Below are 22,317 nucleotides of genomic sequence, written 5' to 3'. Positions count from 1 at the left end.
ACTGGGGACCAAGGATAACCATAGTCTCCAAGATTTTCCTGAGAGAAAATGTCAGTTTGGGGTGTCAGCCTCAAACGGTGGGCTTTAACAGAGGTTTTTCCTTCCAACATACTTGTGAGAAGCTGTTTCTGTTTGCTGGGTGTGACTGGGAGACCAGCCCCGCTCCTTGCCATACCATGTCTTCTCCTCCCACCCCACCCTGTCCTCTGCCCCATGGCAGGGGATGGTCTAAGCATGAGGACGGGGCTCAGCCATCTGGGGGCAGCCTTGGTGGGCCAGCTAGTCTCCCCCAGTGTCGGTCTGGGATCTAGCAGCACTTCTGAACCTGAAAGTTAGTGAATTTTCAGATTAGGGCGCATAGAAAATGGTGCCACGTGTAAGGTGCAAGTTGTAAATGACAGAGGTGCTGGAGGCTGGAAATGCTGGCTGCACAGTCCACTTGCCCTGATAACCCACACATCTCGGTTCATTCCGGGTGTCTCGTTGAGAAGCTACTGTATAGGCTCTGAAGAGAACAACTATCACAGCAGGCTGGAGGTGGGCTGCGTGTTAGGGCGAACTTGATGGAGGGGTGCTGACCACCAGAGTGGATGATTCTAGAAGATCTTTCAGTAGACCTTTGCCCTGAGAAGCTGGGGCAGGGCAACAAATCCTGGAGATACGTGGATGAGGGCCAGGTGATCTCTGGTACTTTGATGGCCTGAGGCTTGGCGTCACGCACACAAGTGGGATTTCCCACACCCCTGGCTCCTTCCTGTTTCCTCTACACCAGGACAACTGAGAAAGAAAAGCCTATGAGGCCACAGAGCATGCCTGGAACCTTGTCTGTGAGTGTTGCCCGGTGAGGGTGGGGTGGAGAGCAGCAGTTGCCCTGCTTTGTTGCACAGGGAAGATGAAGATGGTACCTTGGGGGAGAGGCAGCCCCTGCTTGAGTGTGGTCTGGCATCTGCGGGTGTCTTTGTCAGCTCCAGCCTCTGCAACAAAATTCCGTACACTCAGTGGCTTAAGCAGACATTCATGTTCTCACAGTTCTGGAGGCTGGAAGTCTGAGATCGGGGTGCCAGCGTGGTCGGCTTCTGGTGAGGGATCTTTCTGGCTTGTGGCTGGCTGCTTCCCGCTGTGTGCTCACGTGCCGGGGGAGAAGGAGACATCACACTCTCCCGGGTCTCTTCTTACAAGGGCACTGATCTCATCGTGAGGACCCCTCCCCTCACGACCTCATCCAGACGTAACCACCTCCCAAATACTATCACACGGAGGGCTTAGGGCTTCAAAATACGGATTTTGGAGTGTCTGTAGCAGCAGGATTGTGTCATCCATTCCTTTCCCAGGAAACAGAACTAAGTAGCTAAAACCATAAAAGCTAAGAAATGGCAGTGACTGTGCATGTATTTGGCACTCACTAAATGCTCATTGATTGGAGTCTCTGAAGCAGGGGGAGAATGGAGGTGGTGTGTGGAGGTTGGTGAGCAAGGTAATTGTATTTTCATAACCCCAAATCAAGATGCTCTGACAACAGAAAAAAACTTAGAAATGACATGTGATCTTATTTATCTGAAAAGTCTTGTAACTGTTAAGAATGATTCACTTTGGGTTATAGCATATTTAGCCAATGTCCCTTTCTAAAAAGAAATTTGTACCATCCTGGCAAATCCAGGGTGCTGGCTGCTGTGTGGGCCTGGCATTCCCCTCCTACACAAGCCCCAGAGGGCGTATTGACCTTACCTGGCATCTCTGGAACCAGGACCAGGCCAGAACACCTGGGGCTGTCCCCTCCCCCCACAGGCAAAATCTCTGACCTGGATGGAGAAGCTTGGGGAGCAGGGCAAGGGCAGGGATCTTAGGGGTTCTCCAGGGGCCCCTGGAGTGAGCCTGGCCCCTCCTTGTGCTGTCTTCTCATGGGGTGCCCCTTGGAGGCCTGTGCGTCCCAGGGACAGAAGGTAAAGGGAAGGGATGGTGTTGGAGCAAAAGCAGGGGCACCCTGGGGACCAGCAGGATTCCTCAGGCCTCCTGAGAAAATCCTAGCAGAGAAATGCCAGAAGTTACTGTATTTCATTCATCGTAAGTGGCACCTCGCCACCCCCACCCCCGGCATTTCAGTGTCTCTGAAATCGGAATGCATTTTATAATCAACTGCATCTTAGAGCTGTGTTGGGTTTTGATGGTATTTTTTCTTTCCTGGTGTTACATGAACAACGGTGCATCTTAGCATCTTACACTGAATTGTATCTTAGAGCCTAGGAAAGAAAGGCAATTGGCGTTACAGTTGCTGACTATAGCAGGGAGACAGGGAGAGCTGGGTTTTGCAGGCCAGCTGCTACCCCATCCTGAGAGTCACTCACATTTATCCTATAACCATGGCTCAGGAACAGGCGTTGCCTTTGTTTTCCTTTACTCCCTTCCACGGGGTGGACGCTGCCTCTCGGAAGCCTTCTGCCCTCATCCAGCCCTGCCTTTCCAAGGAGGAGCCATGGGAGGCAGCATGGTGGAGCAGGAGGCTCCCCGGAGTACTTCTGACCCTAATGGGAAGCATGTGGACAGCGCCAGTCACTTCGCCTCTGAGCCTCAGGCTTGTGGTCTGATTGTTTCCTTTCATTCTTTTGCTTGGTTTACTTTTCACAGTTAACATTCCTTGAGGGTTTACCCGTGCTGGCCACATATGCACCACCTTACTTAAGCCTCACCACAATAATTGCTATCACTATTTTGCAGATTGGAAAAGCCAAATAATCTGGTCAAGACCCCAGTAAGGGTAGAGTTGGGATTTGAACTCAGTTTGTTTTGGTCTCCGGCCCCTATAAGTACCTCATTTGTGGGACGGATTTGCTGATGTCCGAATTCCTGCGTAGCTTGATGTTGTGTGAGAACAAGCCAGGCAGCCCTTGCTTGTGAAAGATGTCAGCCCCAGGTAGGAAGGGTGCAGAGGACATAGGAGGGAAGGCCGTTGGCTTTGGGGCTTGGAAGACAACCCTGTGCCAAGATGATAGTAGGGGCTACAGGAATGTAGGCATTTTCCATGATTTCCCATTCTTTCTATAATGTGAATATATTACATTTGTATCAGCAAAAACAATGCAAACAATTGAGAATAAATACTAAATTAGGAAACTAAATGCATCAGGCCTTTCCAGTTTTGAGTAAAGGAACTCACTACTGTCCTGCAGAGTAGCCAGCCTGCAGAGGAATGAATGTTCAACCTCAGCCTCTCCCTGACTGGAGGTGCTTATAATTGCTATCTAAAATGTACCCATCATTTTAAGTCCCCATTTAAGTTCTCCCTGGTCCAGGAAGCCTTCATTGAACGCCCCCCACTGTGCCCACGTGCATGTCTTCTCTGATTTCTGAGCATGCGCTGTAGTGGGCGCTGTCGTGGGCGCTGTCATATGCCGCCCAGACCGACCCCTGCACAGCTGAAGCTCTCCTTCCCCAACTACTGGCAGTATTGACAATTGACAGTTTGCAGGTGGGTCCAACCTGTTGGTGATTGCCCACTGCTGAAGAGAGATGTCTCTTCAAGGCCACACTGTGTTCCTGGGACAGCCCACAACCTATGACACTATGAGAGGGGACAAAGGGGACCATGATCTGAGGCCTTTGGTGTGACTGCAAAGCAGCCCAACTTCTCTGACCAGCCCTGCTTCCTTGACTTCCCTGCAGGTTTTTAGCCTGGGAACATTCCCCAGTAAATTTCCTGCATGCTAGTTTCCCCCTCAGAGTCCGCTTTTCTGGGGAGCCAACGTGCAACACCCTTGGTACTCTTGGGCTGCATTATTCTTCTGTCACTTGTTAATCTAACCACCTATGTTAACAGCTAATTTCAAATGTGTGGGGAGGGGGTCGGGTGGGGGGGTGGGATGGTTCTTCCCAGGTGGACTCACAGAACCTCTGATTCAGTTCAGCAAACATGTATTGAACGTTTCCTACCTGAAAATCAGTGTTAGGAGGCAGAAGAAGAGAACAAGGTAGAATACTCTTTTGTTTATTCCATGAAGAAGATGAGGCATGAGCAGAACAGTGTAACCCTTGAGATGCTTTCACCCCAGTGCAAAAAACAGACACCCAAATTGGGTATGTTCCAGAACAGAGCCATGAAATAGTGCTGTGTGAGCCCCAAGGAGAGAGGGAGAAGATCCAGCCAGGAAGACTTGGGCTGGTCCCAGAGCAGGATGGTTCTGATCAAGCTTGCTGTGAAGGATGCGTAGGGACTGGGCAAATAGAGAGAAGGGAGAGGAAGTTGTCCGGATCTATTTCTGCTTTGTAGAGTGGGGATAATAATTACAACCCCGAGAGATTGTTTGGAGGATAAATGAGGTAGCATATCAAAAAACAAACAAACAAGAAACCTTGGCAAACTATCAAATCCTTTACGAGTAGATGAAGCTATTTTCATAGGCAGGTTCAGGGTTGTGCTGCAGAAACAGAAGTCGGGTTAGGCGCAGAGAGTGGCGGAGCCAGGAGCCCAGAGTCAGATGCCACTAGCCCTTCCCAGAGAGAGACTAAGGAAGTGGGAGGAGCGGGCAGAGAGGAAGCATCAGGACCCTGGGGAGCAGAGTGTGCATCTATGCCTCCAGGCCCCTGGCAGTGCCTGGTCGTGCTTTCTGCCCAGCAGGCTCAATAGATGCTGATTGAGTAAAAGAAGGGCAGCAGCCGCCGCTGTTTTCTGGTCAATACATACACACAGGTCTTCGCCGTGTGCTTCAAATGGGCAGAGGGACCACTTGGCTTTGCAGAGGACAGCATCAATATGACACAGTTCGACCTTAGGACTGGAAGACTTGTTGCTTGGGGTGGCTTCCATGTCACCCACGTGGACTTAGGCATTTTGCTTTTCCCAGGCTCTAAAGTGGTGGTGCAGGGTATGATACCGTCCATACTCCTTGCTGAGACTGGCAGAGCAGATGTGTCAGGTAGAGATGCTGGTGTAGAGGTGGGCACACCCTTCTCCGGGGGTCCCCTCTGACCCGTTTTAGCTGATTTGGACATGGAACCCTGTTCATCTCAAATGGCCTAAGCTGGATTTCAAATCCGTTTGGGAACCACAGCACCTATTCATGGTGCTTTGTGAGGAATGCCTTGAAATATTAATAAATTTAATTCCATTGTGTGAAATAGGAATACATTTGTTAACAGGAAAGCCAACTATATTACATGCGCATTGTGTTTCAATCACAACCAAAACACAGGTTGTCAAGCTCATCAGTGCTTCTCAAGTCTTCCTCCGAGCCTGCTGCTCTCTTTTCTCCTTGAGCAGCACTGCCAGCCTCCCAGAACCCAATGCAGGAATGCAGGTATCCTTCATTCCTTCTCCCCCTGCTTATTCCCACCCCCACCCCCACCCAATGACCGAATTCCATGAAACTGACTTCCAGCTTCGCTACTGGTTCTGAACACTTCTCTGCAGTCTTATTCCCACTGTCTTCATCCGGGAAACTCCATCTCTTACCTGAATTATAGCCATAACCTCACTCCCATCCAAGGTCCCCTCTACACTGCAGCAGCCAGCCACCTTTCTAAACCACCAATCCAGTAGACTCAGTCCTCTGTACCCAAACTTTCAGGGGCTCCCAAGCTTACCAGCCCTGATCTGGCCCATGAATGGCCCTCCAGCGTAATTCTCCCCAGCGTCACCGTCATGCCCTACAGGTTCAGCCAAACAGAATTCTTTGCTGTTTGGGACTGTGTTAGGTTATCTCTAGCTGGAACATCTCCCCCCAGCCCACCCCACCCCACCCCCACTCAGTTGCCTGGCTAACTCCTCCTCCTTCACCTCAGATGATGCCTTTTTCGGGTTGTCTCCTCCCCCTGGATGAGATGCACCTTCCTCAGGGTTTAGTGCACAAATGCAGACCTCATCATCTCCTGCTGGGGTTCCTGCTCCAGCCTCCCAGCGGGTGTCCTGCCACCTCGCTTGGCCCTGCTCTTCCATTCTCTTCACAGTAACCAGAATCTTCTCTCTGAAAGGCTTATCTGATTATGCTCTTCTTGCTGCCTTTAGGGTCTAGTCTAAACTGCTGGTCTGACTTACGAGGCCCTCCACGATCTCACCGATTGCAATCTTCCCAGTTTAACTGATGCCAACCCTTTGTGCTTCAGTTCTTCCAAACCTCTTCCTAGCCCGCCGCCATGGCACCTGCTCACTAGCTCTTTTGCATATGACGATTCCTATGTCTAGACCTCTCCCCTGGCTCCCAACTCTTCTCCTAGATAATTCCTACACATCCTTCAGGTGTGTGTTAAATGTCACGTCACTTCCTATTGAAAGCCTTCTTTGAATCCCTAAACTAGGGTGTGTGTCTCTCCCCCATTCCATTTCCTAGTTCCTACCATTGACAGATTTAATTGCTTGATTAATTGGCTATTGTGTCTTTTAGATTGTGAGCTGGAGAACCATGTATATTTTGTTTCTGCTTATGTTTCTAGGACTATATAGAACAATGCTCATTAAGTACTTGTAGAATCAAGAATGAATGAATGCGTATTTCTGTTCCTACCATTAGAAGTTGAAAGTCCTCATTAACTTAAGTGTGTGTTGCATGGGATGTGCTTAATAAATGTCTTTTGAATAAATGAATGAATGAATGATCAGCTCTTTTCAAGCTCATTTATTGTATTGTACTTTTTACAAATTATAGTTGCTCATTTGTTTTACCATCTGCAAAAAACGTGCTAGCAGAATAGTAGCAGTAGTCCCCAACGTTTTAAGAAAATTGTTGGATGCAAAACTTATCATCCTGAGGCTGGAGAATTCTTTCTATTAACTTCCGGTGGTTGGTTTTAGCTCTGGAGTCCTCTGTGAGAAGCAGCATGCTTTGGGACGTCCTCCTGCTCACTCCCTGTGTCCATTTTTCATGGCCAGAGCCTGGCCACCCAGTGGCCCCACTGCCCCAATGGATCCACTGAACCTGACCTGGTATGATGACAACCTGGAGAGCCAGAACTGGAGCCGGCCCTTCAATGGGTCCGAAGGAAAGGCCGACAAGCCCCACTACAACTACTATGCCATGCTGCTTACCTTGCTCATCTTCATCATCGTCTTTGGCAACGTGCTGGTGTGTATGGCCGTGTCCCGTGAGAAGGCGCTGCAGACCACCACCAACTACCTGATCGTCAGCCTCGCCGTGGCTGACCTCCTCGTAGCCACGCTCGTCATGCCCTGGGTGGTCTACCTGGAGGTAGGTAGACCCCGCCCTGCTGCAGCACCTTTTCCCAGAGGACACTGTGTTGGGGTCCAGGCTCCTCACTGGTTTCTGCCAACAAGTTGCCTGGGGCTTTATCAGGTGATCTCTTCCTCCACTCTGGGCTCAGTTTTTCTCCTTATAAAGTGGGTAGATTGTCTCTTTCACAACCCAAACTACCAGTCTTAGAGTGCTTCCTAAGCGCCGGGCCTCATGTTAAGTCCTGTACGTACAGCATTTTCCCATAGCGTCCTCACAGCAGTCCTGAGAAACCAGTTACTATCACCGTTTCACAGAAATTAGGTGAGTTCTCCAGCATCACATAGGTGACAGGTCCAAGCTGGCACTCTGTCTGGCCCCAGAGTCAATTCATTAGGTCCTGCTGGAAATGGGGGTAATTGACGAGGACCCCCCCGCCCCCAAGCACAGGAGATGTTCTTGCTTCCACGTCCAAGCTCTTCATTCCTCTCTCCCCACTTCAAAAACGGGGGCTGCTGCTCTGTGCCCTCCTTCTCCCTCAGTTTGTCCTAGCGCCTGTCGTCTGGGACCTGCAGTGGAGGCCTCTGTGCAATGGGCTACAGCCCCTTCCTCGGGCAGTAGCAGAGGGTCACCATTACTGGGCTCAGGACAGAGCCCAGCTCTGTGCCTCAGAAGAGTGAGTAGGCAGCCCCTATTGTGGCCTAGGCACCGTGCCAGGCCTTCTGCAGACACAGATTCAACAAATACTCATGCTAATCCTCACTTCACAGGAGAGCACAAGAAGCTTTGAGAAGTTGCCGTCTTCACCCAGATCACACAGCACAGGGAGAAGCTGCTGATAGAGAAATCCCTAAGGGGACCTACCTCCAGGCAGACACTTTTCAGAGCTGGCAGACAGATGTGGGAGGGTCAGGGGGATATGAGTTGGCACAAGCTGGATCCTGCCCCTTTCTCTGCCCAAGATTTGGGGGTGGAGTCTGGGTGCATGGGAAGCTGACCGGACATTCAGGAAAGAACCAATGCAAAGGTCTCTAAGATCACTGAGCTGTTACCTTCCTGCCCTGGGCAAGAGAGAAATTTACCTCTGTCACAGACAAAAGCCCTTCTTTTGAAAGAAAACATGAACCCTTTGTGGGTTTGAGCAGAGGAGAACCTAAGAGAAGAGGCTGAGGTGGGGATGACAGACCGCTCAGAAGTGACACTTCTCCCTGTCTCTATGCCCCAGGGGCTCCCGGCTCGTCCTGTTGTCACCACAGTTGCCCAGAGGGAGGGCACTCCGGGCCATCACTCCCAGGTTTTCCTTTAGTACAGACCAAACAGGCTGGAACTTTCAAAACGACCTGACTGAATGTTAAGGAAGAGCCAAAAGGAAACAAACAATAGATATAAAATAACATAAAGACATACAGATGCCACAGGCCAGGGGTCCGATTCTTCCATGAGTCCCATGTTTATGAGGGCCCCTAGCCTGTCCACCCCATGTCCCATCTCAAGGCCTCTCTCTGAGGAGTCCCTTCTTAATTCTTAGGCCTGTTCCCCTAATACTCACTTTCAAAGGAAGGTCCCAGGCTTCAGACCATTAGAAAAAAGTGATGGGTGAATGCAGAGCAAAGAACCTCTCCGTGCCTCAGTTTCCTTATCTATATAATAGAAATAATACTAGTATTTATCTCGTAGCACTGTTTGAGGATCAAATGAATTAATATATGAAAAGTGCTTAGAATGGCACCGAGCACATAATAAGCAGCATGTAAAAGTCAGCCACGATCATGATATTGAAGATGAAGATGACCGTAGAGATCCCGCACGTCTGCACCTAGAGAGGACCCTCCCCAAACAAGGCAAAGAGGCGTCCTCTTCCCAGAGTAAGGTGTGCTCTGCCCAGGGCTCTGTGTGTGGGTTCAGGGGCTTCCAGACCCACCATCCCACCCAGACACTCCACGGTGGGGCCAAATCCGTACGTGGGCTATACTGGGGCTCCTAGCAATCTGTAGGTCCTTCACACAGATATTTTAAACATATCTGTTCACCATTATTTTAAAGAGGAAACTCAGTGTTTCAGGGAGGCAGGGTGGAGAATAGCATCTCCGAGGGCAGTTCTCAAACTCTCCCATCGTCTCCCGCCAAAACAAGAGCTGGACAGGGAGTCCTACTTACAGGACATTGTCTCAGGTATTTATTGTCCCTAGAGAACGTCCCAAGTGGAGTCTTACCGTATCACAACATCCTGTCAAAGTGTCCTCGTAACCACACACTGTACACTCTCTAGGAGACACTCTAGTTGTCTAGAATTTTCCATCCCGTTCCATTTCTAGCGATGTTAAATGCCTCCAAGAGCCTGACATGTCATAGCATGGGACTGGATGTGTATTATTTATTCTGATCAGTACGTGGAAAACACACTGGTTCTGGAGTGGGAGGACTGGATTCAATTCCTGACTCTACCACTTCCCATCTGGAGAAACTCCTAAGACCAGAGAGCCAGAGGCCACCTGGGGCTTTCAGGGGGGTTTACTGTGTGCATTTTCCAGATGAGCGGATGAGATGGAGAAGTGAAGCGAAAAGATGAAGATCACAGGGTTGTTTATTCATTCACTTGACATATATTGAACACTTCTACGTCCTACACAGTCACTGGGGCGGGAGTCTTAGGCGCCGGCCTGCCATCGGGGAGACTGACAGGGCCACTGCAGTGCAACCTGATGGAGGTGACAATGGAGCCATCTCCAGGGGGCGATGTGTGAGCACAAGGGGGGCATGTCACTTGGCATGTGGGGACAGGGAAGTCTTGCAGGAAGAAGTGAGTGATGATTTCGAAAGAATTCTCCAGGGAAGGGAGCAAGGCAAGTGCACTCCTGGCAGAGAAAAAAATGTGCAAAGCTATTGAGCAGGGAGGGGGTAGCTGTCTGGGGGCTTTGAGGAGTGGCAGTCGTGTCATTACCTCCGAGGTTTGCTGTCCTATTCTGTAGATATGGGTGTGAAGTGTTTGGAAGAGTGCCTGACAGTTAGTAGGTGCTTAATATGTGCTGGTTGTTGCTAAGATTTAGCCAAGCCAGCTCGAGCCCCGTCCTGCAGGCCTCAGCTCCTGGTGAGCAAGAATGTCAATGAATGGTGTGCAGACGTGCAGAGAAATCCTGGCGTCCAGTCCTTACTCCGCTACTAAATCTCCAGGCGATCTTGGGCAAGTCCATTTTCCTCCTCGACCCCAAGTGTGTCCACCCTTGCAAGTATTATCTGCTTTCACTCTTTTTGTTAATTTAGTGCCTTTTACCTAATTATCTCCTCTTCTGAGAAGCCTGACAGTCCTTCCCAAGACAGTTTAGATGAGAACATTGGTATTCTGCCCAAGACCTTGCTTCAGATTCTCTCCCTGCTGCACGCTGGCTGGGTGAACTCTCTGAGCTTCAGGTCCCTCCTCTATAACTCGGCGTAAGCAATCCCTCTTGTACGAGCTTTAAGAACAATGAATGAGATCACGTACTGGTCCACAGTAGGTGTTCTAGAAATAGTGGCTACCAACCCACTCCCTTGAGTGTTTGAGTTAGCAGCCCCTGACTGCGCTCTAGCAGCGGCTCCAGGGACCAGGGAGGAAATCCCGCCCTTCTCACTTCAGAAAGACCTGGGAGCAGGGATGGAGGGCTCCCTGAAGGCAGGGACTTGTCAGTCCTGTTCACCAATGACCGCAGAGTCGAGGACAGAGCGTGGCACATCCTAAGTGTCTGTAGGAAAGAAGGAACGCAGAGGGATGGGGAAGATGCCCCATCAGACCTAGATGCCCAGGGACATGAAAGCAGCTGGGAAATGCTAACCCAGGAGGGGCTGCAAAGGGGGGAGTGGACTAGGTGGGCCTGGGGCCTTCCCAGTGGTGCCAAAAAGTAGACTCTGATTATGCCGGTGAAACCCTTCCATTCCCTCCCACCTCCCTCCCGCCCCCATGGGACATCCAGCTCCTGCCCACCTGGGCAGTGCTGCGACATGGAAGGGGCGCTGGCACAAGACCCATGTAAGCCCCAGAGAGGGCAGCGCCACACGAGAAGCTTCCTGTCTTCCAGGAGAAACCACTGTTTCCTCCACACTTGACACTGGCAACTGCAGTGTCCGTCACTGAGCTTAAATGTTAACGTTTGGTTTTAGGCCTGAAAGCAGAAAAAAGGGCAATATTGAGAATGTACAACGTTCTAATTAGGCCTGCTGCCGTGCTGTGACTCGCAGCGTGGGTACTGCTCTGCCCCGTCCCCTGTTCCTCTTGTCTCCTATTGGCGGAGGCCCAAGGTGCGGTTCCCTGAGGTGACTCTGCTCAGGGATGGGGGCTGCTCCAAACTTCCCAAGTTGCAAGGGCCAGCCTGCCGTGGGGGTGTGCGTGCCTGTGTGTGAACGGGAGGTGTGAGGGTGTGAGGGGTATGGGAGTGTGTGTGCGTGTGTGTGTGGGTAAGGGGGGCGCGTGTGTGCGGTGGGGGAAGGGATGCAAAATGCTCCCCCCAGGAGCTGGACTCCTCTTGTCATACCAGGGCTGTATGATGACGGCCCCCTCCCCAGCCCACGCTGCTGTTCCTAAAGCCCTCGCCCAGACTCCTTCTTCCATTCTCTGCATATAACAAGGAGCAGAAATGTCTTCCCTGTTTCATAGGCTCGTTGTCTTCACCATTGTTCTTAACAGACTGAAGAAGCTGCCAGGCTCCCCCCAGAAACCTCGGTCAGAGCAGGACCAGGCACTGAGCAGGAAGGTCTTGGGCAGGTCACGGCACTTTCCTGAGGCTCAGTTTCCTCACTGGTACAATGGGGGTCTCAAAGTGATCACGGAAATGTCGCCCCAGGAGAGCTGAGTATGCGGCCTAAGCTGACCTCCCATTCTGCTGTCCCCCCGTTGTGTTGCTTTGTCCTCAGGTGGTGGGTGAGTGGAAATTCAGCAGGATTCACTGTGACATCTTTGTCACTCTGGACGTCATGATGTGCACAGCAAGCATCCTGAACCTGTGTGCCATCAGCATCGACAGGTGAGCCCAGCCAAGGTGGGGAAGATGACCCAGGCCATTCACCTTTCAGGCCGCCCCACCTCTCCTCAGGGTCAGGCTCTGCCTCTGATGCTATGTGGCTGGCTGGCTGCCTGTGCGTCCATGTGTCTGTGCGCACATGTATGCACGTATGCATGTGCACGTGTATGGGTCCTTAGTGATGGCGACGCTACCAAGAATCCCCAGGTGGTGACTAGTACAGAGGAGAAAGCGTCTGGTTGGGATTGAAGCCCCAGCTCTATCATTTGCTACTGACGGGACCTTGGGTAGTTGGTGGAAGTTCTCAGAACGCTAGCTGCGGTGTCTAGAAACCAAGGATGATGACAGCTGGTGGGGCTGTCGTACCTGGTTATACCTTTTAGGTCCAGCACAGGGCAGGTGGCCAAGGGGCTGAGGCCACGCTCACCTTGCTCATCTGTATCCTTGGCGCCTTTCACTGATTTGTGCACTCAGACCACGTGGGCTCCCAGAGGCGCGGGCCCTGCGCAGTCGCAGGATTCTTGGAAGACAATATGAGAAGTGCTGGTGGAGGAATGTGAGGGACCGCACACAACTGCGATTGTTATCATTTTCTGCGGAATGGGACTTCACCCTTGCTCGGAGAGGCCTGACTACCAATCCCTCAAACATTCCCACCTTCTGTGGGCTCTGCCCGCGTCTAGTAGGTGCAGCTTCAGAGGTGCAAAGACCCAGGCCGTCGCCCCTCGCAAAGCCTAAAATCCATGTAGGGAGACTGGAGTCATAGATACAGTCATGACTAAATGCTAGCCAGTCAGTCATTAACTAGTTAATTGGGGAGCGCCGACTGTCCTCGCAGTCTGTGTCGAGGACAGGCACAAGGGTGATTTAGAGCAGACAAGCAGGCTTCATGGCGGGGGACCCACTGTCCTTTGCAGGTACACGGCTGTGGCCATGCCCATGCTCTACAACACGCGCTACAGCTCGAAGCGCCGAGTCACCGTCATGATCACCATCGTCTGGGTCCTGTCCTTCACCATCTCCTGCCCTCTGCTCTTCGGACTCAATAACACAGGTGAGCCCTGCCTCTGTCTGCGGTGGCTCCGCTGGCCCCTGTGCAGGACCCCGAGGGAACTGAGCCCCTGCCGCAGAAATGGTGGCAGCGCATGGGGGCCCGTTCGCCACCCTGCACTGAGGCCAGACTGGGCGTCCTGGGCCAAGCTGGCTCTTTTCTGTACCAGAGAGGAACAATGGCCTGGGGTACAACGGAATTGGGTGAGGAGTCGGGATAATGACTCAGGAGGATGTCTGGCCATTTTCAACTTTGTTTTTTAGATTAGAGCAGGACAGACAGCCTCACAAACTGCATGTGTATGCATGTGTGTGTGCACACATGGGGAGAAGATCCTGGGCCTTTGTCACTCCCGACAATGGTATTTGTGTAATCAGGCTGTGGTCCCAGGGCCGGCCACGCCCAGGCCTGGCCTCAGTCACCTGGAGCAGAAAAGGTAGAAAGAAGTAGGAGACACCAAAGCTTGTACTGTGCTAGGCAATCAGAGCATCTCAGACAGAGGAGGCACTGTGCCCACCTGCCGGTGTGGCGTGAAGCTTACCTGCATCAGGGAGGCGAGAACAGTGCAAGGGCACCTCTGGAGACTATTGCAGGACTGAAGAACGCACTGAAGCCATGGAGGTGTGTGACAAAATCTAGCACTTACGGGAATTGCAAGAAGTGGGAATAGGCCTAAATATGTTCGGCTTAGTTTGGAAAGGCCCTGAGATAGAGGATAGACAACTGCTAAACCTGGAAAGGAGCTTAGAAACACAGTGAGTTCGGCAAACAGGACCCAGTTATCTTGATTCTAAAATTAAAGGGGGGCAGACCTTCCCCCAATATACAGTAAAGTCTAAAATAATGGCTTACTCTCTTAAAACAATTTTTGGGGGGGTATTGTTTTCCAAACACCCTGGCTCCACTTGTATGCTCATAGATGACAGAACTAATGAAGTAACGGGTGAATATTAATGGAAAAACGCGGAAACTGTGGATCACAGTTTCGCTTTTTGCTCACGGTTGTGTTTTTAATACTCTGATTTACACAGCACACTTATTTGTATCTAACATTCCCAGTCAGCCTTAGACATCTACTGCAGGCTTGGTAACCTTGCTCCTTGTTCTGTAAAGGAGATAAGGCCTTTCGGGGTGCTGTAGCCCCTGGGTCTGCTGATCCAGCCGCCTGGGGCTCTCCCTTTCTGCAGAACAAAGCGAGTGCATCATCGCCAACCCCGCCTTCGTGGTCTACTCCTCCGTAGTCTCCTTTTACGCGCCCTTCATCGTCACACTGCTGGTCTATATCAAGATCTACATGGTCCTTCGGAGGCGCCGAAAGCGGGTCAACACCAAGCGCAGCAGCCGGGCTTTCAGGGCCAACCTGAAGACCCCACTCAAGGTCCCGAGATCCTCCTCCCCCCAACGTCCTCACCTAACTAACCATCATCCTGTTCTCAGTGGGGGCCTGGGATACCACAGCAGGAGGGGGTCCAGGCTGCAGGTGCTCTGAGGAGCTGGGCAGGGCAGATTCTGAAGACTTGGACCTCAGCTGAGCGACTTGAATCTCCAGAAGTGGGAGGTGGGGAAGTGGCAGAAACGACCTGGGAGGAAAAGTGTTTGCTTGGAGATTTTGTCTGAATGCAGCAGCCCTTGGCACCCTCCTGGGCTCCTCCCCTTCTCTTCCCTCATTTCTTCTTTCCTCACTCTGGCCCCTGGCTCCCTTCCCCTCCCACTAATGCCATCATCCCATAGCCTTTACCATCCACACTCTCCATCCTCCCACCTGTGCACACCTCCTCCTTTCTCCCATGCTCTTTCCTACTTCTCTACTCTGCCTCTCTTTTATCCTCTCTTATGTCTTGTGAATTCTCCCCTCTGTTTAGTTTCCTCTGAGGAAGACAGTATGTGGGCATACAAGGAACAACAAATTTGGAGTTAGACACAACAGGTTCAAATCCTGGCAGCACCACTTTTTTGCTGAGTGACCTCGGGCAACTTGCTTAACTTCTCTGAGCCTCAGTTTCCTCTATTGAATGGGAATCATAATACTGGCCTCACAGGGTGGTCTTGAGGATTCAATGTGAGAAGGATGTGAGTGTGGCTACCATGGTGCCAGACCCTTAGCAGGTGCTCCAGAAAAGTCAGGGACTATTTGTCCCTCGTCCTGCCCACCTATTCTCATCAGAGTACTGATGTTTTCCCTTGCCTCAATTGCTTCTTCAGGCCCCTATCCTCCTCTTCTCTGCCCTCTCTGAGCCCCTCTGCCAAATCTGACAACTCCACATTGGGTTTCTGTCCCACCTTCCTCCCCATCATGACCAGTATGCTGGCTCACTCCACAGGGCAGCTGCACTCACCCCGAAGATGTGAGACTCTGCACCGTTATCATGAAGTCTAATGGCAGTTTCCCAGTGAACAGGCGGAGACTGGTAAGTGTTCAGGCCAGGACACAGGGCCAGGTCTTTCCGCTCCTAGGGAAACCCACCTGCCATGATTCTCAGAGTCCTCACCAGCCGTGCAAAGGGAGAAGCACCTCCCGGGATCCCTCCCTTTGCCTCTGCTGAAGCCAGACTCACCAAGCACACCTTACAACAGGCGTGGAGCGAGATAGCTTGATTCTGCAAGGTACAGAGAGGTACCCCTAGCACAAGAAGATGGTTGGGGAAAGGTCTTGGCCATAATAACATGATAAAAATAATAAGAATGGCTATTGTCATTAATTGAACACCTACCATGTTCGTATTATCTCATCAAATCCTCACAGCAACCCTGGGGGTAAGTCTTACTGATCTTACTGATCTTCATTTTACAGAAGAGGAAACAGAGGCTCAGAGAGGTTCGGTAACTCGCTCCAGGCTAAACCGTTAGTGAAAGTGCATATTTGAGCCTAGACTTATGTGACTCCGAAATCCACATCTCTGCTGTGCTTTTCACTTCCTGTGCTGCCGTGCTATAGGCAGATTCTAGGGGAGGAGGGAGCAAAGCAGCCGGGGGCAGGGGGGGGGTGCGGGGGGCGAAGCACAGCCTCTATGCTGAGCCCAGAGGTACAGGATCACAGCAGACCCCGGGCTTTGCTCAATGGGAGTCGCATCAGGGTCCAAGCGGCAGGTGTCCCATCCCCCATGGTGGCCCAGGGAACTCACCAAGGGCTGCGCATGATGTCTAAGTCCAGTGTCCTCAGGAAGCACAGCCCCCACCATTCACCTGCTCAGCAAGGGCAGGACTCAAGGGAGCCGTTTATGAGACAGGTGCCAAAACAGAGACTCAGGACGAGGGCCAAGGTAGCATCTCAGTTATACCACCTGGGAATACAGGGAGGCTGCGTTTCAGCAGCTCAGGCTGAGACCCTGAGGCCTGGAACGATGGAGCCTAAGGGAGCACGTGGCTGGGCTGTGAATGCAGGGCCCTCCGGTCAGCCTCGCAACGAGGATGTGGGGACCCAGGAGCTAGCGCTTCTCTGCGGGAGCAGTCTACCAGGAGAAACGGGGCACGTGTAAGTGCTGGTGCAGATGCTTTGGTTCAGCTGGGCAGGAAGAACGGGTGCCCTCCGTGTAGTTAGAACACGAGCTCCGGGTGGCAGGCACTGAACATCTATCAGGCACTGAATGTCAATCAGTAATTTATGCCCAGCTGCCAGCTTGGTGCCTGGCACTCAGCTGGCACTCAGTAAGTGTTGCTCAGTTAAGAGAAGTGCTGGGGTAGCAAGCCCCCACAAAATGGTGTAGCGTTACTGAGATTGCCTACGGATTGCTCTGGGAAGGGAGCCTGGGGTGATCCTGCCGGCAGGGACTGCTGGGGGTCCTGTACCCAGACGGTCCCTGCTGCCCAGTGATCATCCTCCAGAGTGACCTGTGCTGTTTGCAGGAGTCTGAGGAGGGGGACAGGAAAGCTCCAGGGGGACCAGGTGAGACCAGGTGTGGCCAGGTAGACCAGGTGAGGCTGCTGGCTGCTGCCTGAGAACTTGCCTGGCGTCACTTAGAACTCTCTGCCTCATGCAGGAGGCGGCCCGCCGAGCTCAGGAGCTAGAGATGGAGATGCTCTCCAGCACCAGCCCCCCTGAGAGGACCCGGTACAGCCCCATCCCGCCCAGCCACCACCAGTTGACCCTCCCCGACCCATCCCACCACGGCCTCCACAGCTCTCCCGACAGCCCCGCCAAACCAGAGAAGAATGGGCATGCCAAAGACCACCCCAAGATTGCCAAGATCTTTGAGATCCAGTCCATGCCCAATGGCAAAACTCGGACCTCGCTCAAGACCCTGAGCCGCAGGAAGCTGTCCCAGCAGAAGGAGAAGAAAGCCACCCAGATGCTTGCCATTGTTCTTGGTGAGTCGGCCCTGGCTGCTGGCCACAGCCCAGCTCTGCCCACCCCTGGCTGAGGGAAGGACCCCTTACTGAGGTTCCATTACCTGTCACCCCCTTCTTAACTATGGCCGGTGGGTCACGGGACCGGCACTTTCTCAGGCACAGGCCAAGGCCACGGATGCACCCTGTTAGGTAAGTTCTATAATTATGGTCCGTTTACAGATGGAGAAACTGAGGTTTAAGAGCTCCTGTAATTTGAACAAGGAGGACCCACGATTTAAACTCAGGCAGTTTGACTTCAGATTCTGTGAACTTGACCAGTCTACCATAATGACCCCCCAGAACCTCCTGACCCTAGGCCAGTGACTTTCTCTGTCTAGTCCCTTTAGTAGAGTGGCTACTTCTCAGGGTTGTTGTGGTTATCAAGTGATAGACGGTGGTGAAAGCATGTTATAAACTGCTAAACAGTGCACCCTGCTGTTACCATTATGGGCTTTGTTAATATTGCGATTGTTGAAGGATTGGGAAATTCAGTTCAATTGAGCTCAACCTGTGGGAGCAGAGCTGTGAATAAAAGGGGGGCCTGATCGAAATGAGGGCATGGCCCTGTCCGCAAGGCAAGGTTTCAAGTAAAAATCTCCTAGGAAACCAGATAATAAAGGTCAAAAATCAAGGGCTGGGCTGATACGGGTGATTGGGAACAGGAGGGACTGATGTGACCCTGTCTTCCATGTGGCACCCAGGGTAGTGTGTGACACCTTCCTCGCCTGCCATCCCCTTTGACCTCCCGACCGCCCTGTGATGTGAGTGGGGCAGGTGTCATTATCCTCATTATATGAGCGAGAGCGTGCGGTCACAGCAGGTGAAGGGACCAGCTGTTGATCATGCAGCCAGGCGTGACAGAGCAGGGCTCCAGCTAGGTCCTCCGCTCTAGGCATAGGGTCCCTCGCTGCTCTGTGGTCCTGCCCTTCCCAGGTGCCTCTCCATCCCCAGGGACTCCCAGTGGTCTGTCTGTTGGGCACTCCTTGCACACGATGGCTTCACACCGAGGATCCCACCCTAACAGGTGGTCCTGCGTTAGGCAGAGCAGGTGGGATGGGTGTCAGTCTATGTGAGAGCACATGGCCCAGGGCCTGGGCCAGGGTCTGCGGCACACAACCCACGTGCCCACTGAGTGTGAGCCATCCCAGCTCAGCCTCCCCCGGGCCTCGCGGCCAGCCTGACCGCCCCCCTCTCCCCCAGGCGTGTTCATCATCTGCTGGCTGCCCTTCTTCATCACACACATCCTGAACATTCACTGTGACTGCAACATCCCGCCTGTCCTGTACAGCGCCTTCACGTGGCTGGGCTACGTCAACAGCGCTGTGAACCCCGTCATCTACACGACCTTCAACATCGAGTTCCGTAAAGCCTTCATGAAGATCCTCCATTGCTGACGCTGCTGCCCACCCTCCCCACATCCTGCTGCCCACCTCCTGCCCAGGCCAGCCCGGCCTCCGTGCCTGGGAGCCAGGGGCAGGAGGACGCTGGGTGGGCTTGGCCTTCTCTTCCCCCGGCAGGCCCTGCAGTGTTAGCTTGGCGCCACGCCCCTCACGGCTGCACACCCTCACTCTGCCAGGGTTGTGTAGAAAACCAGGCATGGTGCCAGCCCTCGGGCTGGACCCCATGGCTCGGGAGCAGCTCAGAGTCCCTCTTCCACTTCCCGCCCTCCTCTCCTTGGCACCAAAGACACAGCCGCCTTCTCTGAACTTTTTCTGGGGCTCTGGAGTTGCTGGGGCCAGAGTCTTGGCTCAGAGTCTGCGCCCTCTGTTGGGCTCAGCCTGGCCTTCACAGGTTTTGCTGGATCGGGCGGTGGGGGGAGATGGAGTTCACAGCCCACAAGGCCCACTCCAGGAAAGCCAGATGTCTTGCCAAGGGCCCAGGTAACTTCAGTCTGGGGAGACCCATGTACATACCAGACCACAAGATGAACCCCAGGGAAGTCCAAGCCAAAAATCTCCACTCCTTCTCCCACCTGACAGCCTCTATTTCCCATAGCAGTGGGGCCTTCCCCGCCTCACTGCTCCACACTCCCTGAGGGGAGGCCCCCGGAGGGCTGTGGGGAGAGGGACCCCACCCCTAAGTCTACTCTGCTGCCTCGTGATGGACTCAGGTGCACCCCTTCTCTTAGCAAATGTCAGGCCAGCCTGGGGGCAGCTGGGGAAGGTGGCTCGTGACTATGTCTGGGGCTGGGGTTGGGGTCCCTGAAGTTCTTTGAGGGGCTGTCTCCTGCCACACTATGCCGCAAAACCACTTTCCTTTTCTCTTCCTCTTGCCTCTTCTCTTTCCCCTGCCCTTCCTTTTCCACTGCCTCCGCCTTAGAGGAGCCTATGGTTAAGAGGGGCTGAATCCCACCTGGCCTGCCAGGCCCTGCCCTGAGGGAGGGGGGGAGCTGCAGCGTGAGGGAGCCCCTGGGTCCCAGACTCTGTAACATCACTACACACGCTCCAAACTAATAAAACGTTGACAAGAGTCACATCCGAGGCGCCTCGGGTGCAAGGGCGCAGTGCCACCTTCGTCCTCCACATCAGGGGTAGAAAATCCCTGTGTCTGTGCTGGGGATAGAGTTGGAGAGGCCTTCTGCAGACCCCCCACAAAAGAGCCATCAGGGTGGCAGGACTTTGGGGAAAAGGAGGACAGAACCTGCTCCAGGAGGACCAAGGAGAAGATGTGTGTGCCTCTGTGTCTCTCCCCTGCGCCATCCTCTGTCCTCTCCTCCAGAGCTGCCAGGAGCCTTCTCAGTCCTGCCATTGGGTGGCCCTGACCCTCAACTGTCAACCAAGATGGGAGGGGAGAACATTTCCAAAGGGAACCCGCGCATCCACAGAGCTCCCCAATCGCTAAAGCAGCAGGGGCCCGCCAGAGGGAAGCCAAGCTGTCCCTCTTCCACCTGCTCTTCTCCAGGTGCTGGTACCTCCGAAGGACCAATGCTTAGCCCTCTTGCCCACTAGGGCAGAGAAGGCTCCATGGACAAGGTGGCGTGTGAGGTGCCAGCTGTGCTGCGTTTGCGCCTGCCCCCCGCCCTGTCTTCTGCATCATGTCAGGACCCCTTCCTCTGGGAAAGGTGGGGGAGGCAGGGAGCGACGTGGCCCCCCTCCCTGCTCCTGGCCTCCAGGCCAGTCACAGCTCCAAGCCTTCTGCGGCCACAACTTGGTACCACAACTTGGACCCAACAATAGAACTTTGGCTTTTTAAAAGTGAAATAGAAATCAACCCAGTGAAGGAGGAATATTCTTACCACCTTGAGAATAACAGCAGTGATGACAAACAAGGTGCCAGCACCCACGGGCTTAGGCTCTAGGGAGCTGTCAGGGCATAATTTGCATACTAAATACAGTATTTTTAGCACCAAAGTTGGGAGCACTTAACTTGCCCTGAACACTTAATTATGGACTTTGGTCTTCTCCCTGAACCTGAATGTAGCCCTGAGCCCTGGACAGGCTTCTGACCCCAGGAGCACCCGGATTCTAGGAGGTGGGCAAAATAGCCCCCTCCCCTAGCTCAGGGGGTCAATAACCCAGTGTCTACCTCCTGGAGAAGACACCAGGCCCCCAAGGGAGCTAGAAACCCCAGGGACCTCTCAGCTGCTGGTACACATGCCATAGCCAACGTGCGTGCACACATGTACACACACAGCACACGCACACTCATACACACACACCACACAGTCTATAGAAGATCTTGACCTGGATGGGACCTTGAAATTTCATCTCGTCATCAGAAATCTTATGAGGTCACACAGGTTTATCGGGTGGGGGATTGGACGAGATGACAAAGGGAGGGAGAGAGAAAAAGAGAAAGGAAAGAAGGAAAAAGGAAGGGTGGGAAGAAGGAAAGGAACGAGAGAGGGAGGGAAGGCAACCTCAGAGCTCCGGCAGAGTGAAGAGGGGAAGAGGGCAGGCATGGGCGGGAGGCGGGGCTGGGGAAAGTTGCCCACAGCTGTCATGAAACTTCAAGTCTTTCTGCCAGAAAGCAGATTGACAGCTAGAGTGGGCAGGGGGAGGGCTGGGCTACACCCGCTCTCCCCTCAGTACTTCAGGGGCAAAGGAATGGGTGCAGGGCCCAAGGTGGAGGGGTGGCCCAGCCTCTACCTCCTTCCCAATAGGCCCTGACCGTGGCCTCTTTGCCTTGACAGCGAGGGTGGAAAGAGAGAGCCGGAGGCTGGGCAGGCTGCAGCCCTCTAATTTTCTCTTCTCTCTGCTTTCTGTGCCTGTCTTTCTCATAGAATGCTTTTAAATCAAAGGATCATTCATCTGCCTGTACAGCATGTGGAGTCTACCCCCACCTCCCCACCCTACCCCCAGAGCACAGCCAGGAAGCACCACTTTAGGAGTGAGACTTTCAGGTCAGGCACAGCTGGGCACTTTGCATATGTCTTCTCAGATGTCCGCATGTGACTACAAGACTTCAAAGCTTCGGGCCCTTATTCTTCCCCTAGTGGCTTCCGGAGGAGTCCTAGGTGGCCACAGTCTGAGGGAATGTGCTGGTAATTGAAAAGGAGAGTAGTGCAGGAGAAACTGTCACTCCATCCATCCACCCAGCCATTGTCTTAGTGAATACTTATCGAGCAACTATTGTGTCCCAGGCCCTGGGCAAGGTGCTGGGAATAAAACGGATCTCTGCCTTCATGGAGTTCGCAGTCCAGTGGCCAATGGGCGTTGATTGGACAATCACACGAGAACAAAGGGCTCCACATCCACCATGGCAGAGCCCTAGCTGCCTTGGAGACAACTGCCATGGACATGTGCTGCCCAGCTCCCGGGCACCGTTTCCCGGGATGAGGTGGGAGGCAGCAGCC

At 53.0% G+C, this 22,317-nt stretch overlaps 1 protein-coding gene across 3 annotated transcripts in view; it reads left to right on the top strand.

The window, feature by feature from the left end:
• DRD2 (dopamine receptor D2) overlaps window positions 1-21,299 on the top strand; it is a 74,496-nt gene extending 53,197 nt beyond the window's left edge. Inside the window, exons 2-8 of one of the 3 annotated variants that reach the window (XM_033121914.1) lie at window positions 6,857-7,172; window positions 12,039-12,148; window positions 13,063-13,199; window positions 14,384-14,574; window positions 15,518-15,604; window positions 17,174-17,501; window positions 18,723-21,297. In XM_033121914.1, the coding sequence (XP_032977805.1) occupies window positions 6,888-7,172; window positions 12,039-12,148; window positions 13,063-13,199; window positions 14,384-14,574; window positions 15,518-15,604; window positions 17,174-17,501; window positions 18,723-18,916 (1,332 nt within the window). In that variant the 5' untranslated portion in view covers window positions 6,857-6,887 and the 3' untranslated portion in view covers window positions 18,917-21,297. Of the gene's footprint in view, window positions 1-6,856; window positions 7,173-12,038; window positions 12,149-13,062; window positions 13,200-14,383; window positions 14,575-15,517; window positions 15,605-17,173; window positions 17,502-18,722 lie in introns of all 3 variants that reach the window. The other 2 variants (XM_033121913.1, XM_033121915.1) reach the window with 2 other exon arrangements.
• Window positions 21,300-22,317: the final 1,018 nt, after the last annotated feature.

The sequence above is a fragment of the Rhinolophus ferrumequinum genome, chromosome 11 (assembly GCF_004115265.2).
Source record: "Rhinolophus ferrumequinum isolate MPI-CBG mRhiFer1 chromosome 11, mRhiFer1_v1.p, whole genome shotgun sequence".
Lineage (NCBI taxonomy): Eukaryota > Metazoa > Chordata > Mammalia > Chiroptera > Rhinolophidae > Rhinolophus > Rhinolophus ferrumequinum.
This window is presented reverse-complemented; position numbering and strand designations above follow the sequence as displayed.